At 56.1% G+C, this 7,423-nt stretch overlaps 1 protein-coding gene across 1 annotated transcript in view; it reads right to left on the bottom strand.

Annotated features, from left to right (window-relative positions):
* Positions 1 to 528: 528 nt before the first annotated feature.
* LOC106148603 (collagen alpha-1(I) chain-like) overlaps positions 529 to 7,423 on the bottom strand; it is an 8,262-nt gene continuing 1,367 nt past the window's right edge. Inside the window, exons 2-5 of the mRNA XM_013514711.1 lie at positions 5,605 to 5,904; positions 5,184 to 5,503; positions 2,119 to 2,187; positions 529 to 1,229 (exon numbers count right to left, since the gene is read on the bottom strand). Of these exons, the coding sequence (XP_013370165.1) occupies positions 1,146 to 1,229; positions 2,119 to 2,187; positions 5,184 to 5,503; positions 5,605 to 5,904 (773 nt within the window). The 3' untranslated portion in view covers positions 529 to 1,145. The remainder of the gene's footprint in view (positions 1,230 to 2,118; positions 2,188 to 5,183; positions 5,504 to 5,604; positions 5,905 to 7,423) is intronic.

Raw genomic sequence — 7,423 nt, forward strand, 5'->3', positions numbered from 1 at the left:
GTCCCTTTGCGAGCATCCGTGAGCCGCGCCGTGCCGTCAGTCGGATCAGCCGAATGTCATTTCTGCGTGGGTGATAGAATCAGTATTGCTCATCTCAGCCAACCCAGGCCTTTCCTTCTTCATCTCCGTAACTCCCCGAGGACTTTGGAGAAGGGAAATCAATAAATCAATTGGTATACTGCCTGATACCCATTTCAATGACATCACAGCTGCACTGCTGAGTATCTGACATCAGCTGCAGAAAAAGCCCGAGACACTGCCCTGGGATAACGTGGCTCTTTGCCTGTGTGACAGGAATTCAGAGAAGAGGAGGGGTGGTGCTGCAAGTAATAACTCCTGTTTGACTTTATTAAAAAAGAACGCAATCACAGGAAGGACAGAGTATTTCTATTTTACCCATGGGGTTTATTATAAGAGAGTTTGTAATGTTCTGAGAGCTTATTCTATGATGTTTCATTCAAAATAGACTCTATTAATGCTCAACCAATGTTTTAGAAATTAGATTTTATTTTTTCAACTCTGGTTTTAGAAATATATATATTTTGGTCCTTGGATGTAATTAAAAATTAAGAATTAATTAAAAATAAATAACATTTAAGCACTAAGTTTGATCTGACATTTGGGGAAAAAGATCATACACTTAGGGAGAATACCTTTATGATACTGACAATCTCATCTTCTCTGTTCTGTTTTATTCAGTCATATATTTACATATGTAAAGTATTCTTAAATTGAAATAAATACTCTTAAATTGGAATAATGCAAGCATCTCTACTGGGTCATTCCCCCAAATATTTCAATATTATAAGTAACTCACTTGTAGAATTCAGCAACCCTTTGAACCAAATATTACACTCTTAAACATTTCCCAGGTTTTGGTGTTATTACAATGATAACACTGTTAGCACTGATGTTAGTATTAAATAAAGTAGCTCTAAAGGAGTATGCTTCCCAAGAGCCCGAAGGTCTGTGGAACGACGGCAGATCCACAAGGGTCACTGTGCTCTGTAGCCCTGTAGAGCAGCCGCCTTGTAGTAAAATGTAGGGGATGAGGGGCAGAAGAGCAAGTTCCGGCCGCCGGTGCTGGGTGGGGTCCTCACCTGCCTGTGGGCCTGGCACCTGGATGGCTGGGGTCCCAGCCTCAGCTAGGAGGCTTCCTTCCCTCCACATCTGAAAGTCGTTTCTCTTAGGGTTCTCTCTGGGTCAGGAGACTCTTCGGTTATGGGGTCCTGGGAGAGAGACCTGGGTCTCAGGAGAGGGTGGGTCCCCCCGGGGGTCTTGACCACGCAGTGCCCCCCCTGACACTTGGGCTGTGGGTTCACAGTCTAGCTGCCGCCGCACTCGTCCTTGACCCAGGACAAGTGTTCTTTAAATGTTAAACACAGCTTGAACTGAGAGCTTCCAGCCTCCCCTGGAGCCCAAGGGCTCAGGAGCAGAGGGGATCTCTGTTAGCCCTGCTGCTGGCAGGCCGGTCAGCTGAGTCAGGCCACCCAGAACTGCGGCACAGGAAGGTCCAACCGACAATATTCAAACTCAGTCTCGAAGTGTGTGAGACTAAGAAGTTTCAACCGCATAGGTCCGCACATGCGGGCGTTATACGGGGTGATCACATGGTGTTTACCTTTTAAAACTTTATACAGTACAGACCATCAGCATGAGTCCCCCGCAGAAGCCTCGCCGAGTTGGATACCCTCACCCTCGTCTTGTGATAGAAGAAACGGCGACCCATCCCCGACCATCCAACAGAAAGGCAGCTTCTGAAAACATCAGAGTGTGGCCTCACCCACCTTCCTCAGCGCGCCAGCTCGGCAAGTGACCTCCCCAAAGTCAGAATGACCCTGCCAGGGACACGTGTTGAATTACCTCAGGATATGAGGCAGCCAGGACAGTGCAGCTGAAGACAGGGACTCCAGGGCTGCCGCGGGAAGTGGTGAGAAGAGGGCAGAGCGCATTCGAAGCAGGGGCGACCCCAAGGGGATTCGTGGCAGAGTGTCTGTTATTTATTGACTTTGAAAACGTAAACATTCACCGTATTTTTGATCACACCGTGCACGTGTGTGTGTGCGTGCGTGTGTGTTTCTCTGTGTGTAAATATGGGCAAAGGAGGTGGCCTCTTACCTGCAAACTTCCTCCACCGTCCTTTGGTTCGTTTGGAACAGCTGGCCGGTGTCCAGGCTCCGCCTTGGGCTGAGGAAACAGAGGCCAGGTGAGGGCCCGCAGCCTGCTGGCTAGGTGGACCTGGCCTCAGGGCTGTCCGAGGCTGCACCCAGCGGGCCTGGAGCCCAGCAGCAAGCAGCAGAGGCCCGCACAGACACTCAGCTGCCTAAACCAAGGGCCCGCTGGCAGGGGTGCAGGTCTGCGCCGCTGGGGTTCAAGGTATGGCTTCACCGCCAGCAGAGGGAGGCGGGCTAGGCGCTGAGGGTCCCCGTTCTGTCCACACCGCTGACCCCAACTCCAGTGGCTCTGGGAGACCTGACTTGGAAGTGTGCCCTGCTGGCTGGGACCTGACCCTCCTCAGGGACGCAGGCGGTGCCCAGCTGGCTTCAAGGTGCCAGGCTTCACGGCAGGGTGGTTTGCACAGAGTGTGGACAGCAGGCCTGACCCTGACACCCATAGCCAGATGGGCCAGCAGAGAGCAGAATACTGAGGAGCATCACCCCCGAAACATGCAACCCAGCCCTCAGGGCATTTTCTGTGGAAGAAGCTGTTGGAATACAGAGCCGCACGCCTATGGAAGGGTGGGCAGGGAAAGTGGTAGGGAATACGGGGTGAACCCCCAGAGCCCCTTGCCCACTGCCCCTCAGGCCCAGGGGCTTCTGTGCCCAGAGTCCATGCCACCCTGCACAAGCACACCTGCCTGCCTGGGCTCTGCATCTGGACCTCCTGGAGAGGCCCCAGCTTAACCCAGCTCCAAGGCGGGCCTGAGGGAGTTACCCCACTTCGCAGCTCCTCTGTGGAGCCCAGGCTGAGCTGTGACCCAGGCTGGGCTGTGACCTGGCTGCCTGCAGACACTGTGACAGCCTCCTCAGGCCACTGCACTTTATGGCCTCCTGGAGAGCTGAGACCTCCCAGTACGGTGGCCTCAGGGGACAGGAGGGAGGGGTCACCTTCCTTTCAGAACCCGGGAGGTAGCACTGAGCTGTGATGACAGACTGTCCGCCTGGAGGTCGCAAAGCCCTCCCTCACCCCAATGCACACCTTGGCCCACCCTCTTTCTCTGGTGCAGAAAGTGACCCTGGAAGTGATCCTGGGGTGCAGGCGGGGCACAGGCTGGTGAGGCTGGCCGACAAGGGGGGCTCCGGCTCCTGGGCCGGAGCCCTTCTGCCCGGCGCCCCTCGCCCCTGTGCCCCCAGGCCAGGAAGCAGCAGCCTCAGGCTCTCACTGAGCTCTGGCCGACCCACAGCAACCCTGCCCTCTGCCTTCTCTCTGCAGGTGTCTACTAGGGACAGGCGAGCCCCACCCGGCTCTGCAGGACTCAGGACTAGGACTCAGGACTGGGCAGGGAGGAGCAGGGCCAACTCGAAAGGCTTCCCACAGGGGCAGGAAGGGCTGGGCCCCACGCTGGGAGGCTTCTGAGCAGGTGACCCAGCTGACCGGCAGGGTGGGTTGAGGGCTGGGCTGAAGACCGGGGCTGGCGCCCTTTGTGGGGAGGAGACTTGAACTCTGGGAAGTGCCTGGGGAGGATCAGGCTTTGAGAGTTCCTTCCCGGGGGCCTGGAATGGACCTGAGGGCCACCTGGGGCCCATCCCGCATGGCCTCGTGGTTCCTTTCCTTGGGGCAGTGCCAGGGGCTGGGCACAGGGCACACACCCATCCCTTCCTGCCGCCCACCTCGCCAAACTGAGTTCACTGGCCTGGTCTCCCTGGTCCCCTGCGTCCCCTCCGCCCCCAACCACTTGTCTGAAACTTACCAGATTCCAACCTTAAGGCAAGAAAAAAAGTGTTTCATATACAAACCGATCAGGGTATTTGTAGATAATTGCGAATGTCAAATACGCAGGGGCGATGACAAAGTGCAGAGATGGCCGAGCAGGCCGGTGGGGTTATTGGTGGAGGGTGGGCAGCGGCAGCCCAGGCCCCGGAGGAAAGGAACGAAGGCCATGGTGTTTCTCGCTGCTGATGTGGACAAGGTCCCCTCCGTGGTGCGGGACTGCTCCCCAGTTTTATGCTGCCTGCCGGAGGTGCCTGGAGCCGGCGGTTTACTGAACCTCGGGCCTTCCGTGAGCCCCGGCAGCTTAGCATGGGGCGGGGCACGGGGCCACTGTGGGACCAGGGTTGGGGGCTCCCAGGGAGAGAGGGTGGGCGTTTAAGAAGGGGAGCGAGGGAAAGGAGGAGCTGACTTCCCCTCAGGGCCTCCTACCTGCTGGCAGGAGGATGCCTTGTCCCAGTGCCCTGGCTGGGGTCACTGGGCTATCCTGAACCAACCCCGCCAGGTCCCAGGGACTGCAAAATTGTCAGCGACAGCTTCCAGGACACAGAAAGACCTCCCTGCAGCGGCAGTCCTGGGGCTGGGGCCTTTTGGTTCCAAACCTATTGAGGACCTAGCAACCTAGGTGAGGGAGGGAGCTGGTGGCAGGTCTGTGGTTTCACAGGCAGGGATCACAGCGAGAGGTGGGACAGAGTGGTTGGGGGTGCTCAGGGTGGAGACGGAGCGAGCGCAGCTTCAGAGGAGGCCGCTCCATCCCGGTATGCAGCTCAGAAGCCCGAGGAGCAGGCTGCTCCTGGGTCTCCATCCCCACCCTGGTCCAAGGACTGCTGGAGGGGCCACCCAGAGCCCTTGGCTCGCCGCGTTCTCTTTCTGCTCCAAGGGCCAGGAAGGTGATGGTAGGGACATCCCCATGCCCAGGAGCTCAGGGACGGACAGTCCAGGATCGAGGGAACAGCTGCCTGCGCGCTCCCTGCCCAGGAGTGAATGAAGGCAGAGCCTGCTAGCCGCCCCTGGGTTTGCAGTCCAGTTTCTGAGATTTTCAACCACGACAATTTAGAAAAATGCCTCAGGGCTGTAGCTGGACACCCGAGGGAGGAGGGGAGGCTGGGGTTGACCACCAGGGAACAGTAGGATTGTGACCTCCCTTCTCGATGCAGCTGAAAGGGTAGGAGGGAGAAGGCCTAAGGTTGGAGCCCCCAAGCCCAGCGCCAGGGTTCTGGGGGGCATCCCCAGAGGGTCCAGCGCTGCATCCTCACCCGCAAGGCCGTGGCTATCCACCAGCGGAAGACCTGACTGGCGTCCCTGTGCTGAAGTGAATCTGCCTGGGCGGAAAGGCCAGGGCAGGACCACAGCGGCTGTGCCAGTGTGGGCAGTGGGCAGACCCACACTTGAGTGAGTGTGAGATGTGGTTCTGTTTGACTTTCCCCGATCAAAGTGCGTCCTCTGGGGCCAAAGAGCTCAGCGCACGTCGCTGTCCTGATTAAAGCCGCTGTAAACAGACAGACCACGTCGTACTCCTGCACATAGGGCTGGGAGACTGAGGAGCAGGCTCGGCAGAAGCTTCGCCAGGGGCGATCTTAGAAAAAGGGAAGAAACGGAAAATGAGGCAAGGACCTTAAAGAAGGAAACCAGGATTCTGGGTCCTGTTCTCAGACCCTGGCCGAGTTGAAACCAAACCTGGGCTGCAGGGTGGCGGTGTGGGTGACCTGGGTCCCCTGGCCCAGGCCGCGGACCGCGCTGAGGTGGGAGTATGACAGCCTGGTAGGTTAGGGAGGCTGAGCTGCCTGCTAGGGCTCCACTTCCTTCTCTCACTCCTTCCATCCTCTGTGCTGCTTCCTGGACACTGGAAAGGCGGCGGCGGCGGCGGCGGCGGAGGAAGAAAAATACGGCTTCTTCGCACAGCCAGCGTGGGGGACAGGCAGCGGCCCAGAGCCCCCGCAGCACAGGCCCGTCTCCCCCAGTGGTCAGGGAGGGAGGCTGCTGAGCCAGCGGGTGGGCGGGAAGGGAAGCTGCCTGGAACTAACCCTTGAAATGGGGAGGTATGCCCCGGCTCCAGACCCGCAGCCCCAGCCAGCGCCCAGCGGCGGCAGCCAGGTCTTCAGAGGTGGTGGCTGGGTCTAGACCAGCAGGAGGAGGCTGGCTGGGAGGGGCCGGAGGAGCCTTTTCTCCCTTGACCTGCAGAGGCCTGGCTGTCTCCGAGTAGCTCTGCCGGGGAAGTCACCTGGCAGTGGAAGCTCACAGGAGAACCTGGGTCTCACGGCCCAAAGCAAACGCGAACTAAGGGAAGGGCGTGGGTTTCCCAGGAGCAGGGAGCAGGACCTTTCCTCCGGGGCATGACCGGGGAGCGCCGGGACAGCTCAGGCTTGGTGTGTTCCTGGTAACTGCAGAAGGCAGTGTTTTCCTCCTCTTCCTCGAAAAATTGAATTCCCGTTTCTTTTCACTGACGAGCATCTGATCCCAACGGTCATGGGATTCAGAAATACTTTTCACTTCGTTAGGCTGACATTCCGAAGCACTAGTTCCGTTGCATTTGGTGGGGAATTTAACTTCAGGTACATTGCAATACCGCACTTTTCCAAGTCCTCTTAAGGGTATAGTTCTCTTCCACACAACAAAAACGAAAACACACACACAGGACTACGGTTGGACAAGAACACACTTAGATTGCTTTTAGATTTCAGAGATTTTCGCAGCGACTCCGCAAACCCTAATGAGTGGGCTGTTTGCAGTGATTGTTCACGAAAGGTCTTTTTTATGTTTAAATTGGGGCTTGGTTCCCAGGTGGAAAAATTCTTCCCTATCAAACATGCTTTGAAAAAAGATTAGAAAACAAAAATAAAAATTTAGAACGTATCACAGTGTAGAAGCTTTTACTGAAAACAACACATATCACTATGCTCCGTGAGTCAGAATGCAGAGAAGGTTACATTAAAATGAAAACTATCAAGGAAACACTGCGGACTTCTTTCTAGCATAGCCAGTGGCAAAATCTTTAGTCTGCCTCTTACACTACACTTCTCTCTCCGAGAAGACAGCGTCAACATTTTCTCCTCTTAAATAACAACAGTTCACTTTTCAAAACTCTTCACTTGTGGAGCGACAATGACTGTTCTTCAGGCGAAGACTTTTGAAACAAACAACACTCACACTCCCCACACAAACGCACACACACTTGCCAGTTTTGAAAACGCTTCAGAGAGAGAGACAGAGGGGTGAGAGGGTGAGAGAGAGAGAGAGAGACAGACGGACAGAGAGACAGAGACACCGAGACAGACGGGGAGAGAGAGACAGAGGGAGGAGGGGAGAAAGTGCTCTAGCCTAGGTAACCAACAAATCCAATTACTAGGCTTTATTGATACTAAAAGGAAAAGTCCCCCCTCCTAGGATTGCTCGCGGCTGATTAGTTATTTAAATCGGCGGCCGCGCGACGCAGCGGGCGGGCGGCCCGGGTGGCTCCCGGAGGTGGCAGCGCTGACCACCGCGTCCAGGCCGGGCC

Source organism: Chinchilla lanigera, unplaced genomic scaffold (assembly GCF_000276665.1).
Source record: "Chinchilla lanigera isolate Chin_1 unplaced genomic scaffold, ChiLan1.0 scaffold00002, whole genome shotgun sequence".
NCBI classification, from domain to species: Eukaryota; Metazoa; Chordata; class Mammalia; order Rodentia; family Chinchillidae; genus Chinchilla; species Chinchilla lanigera.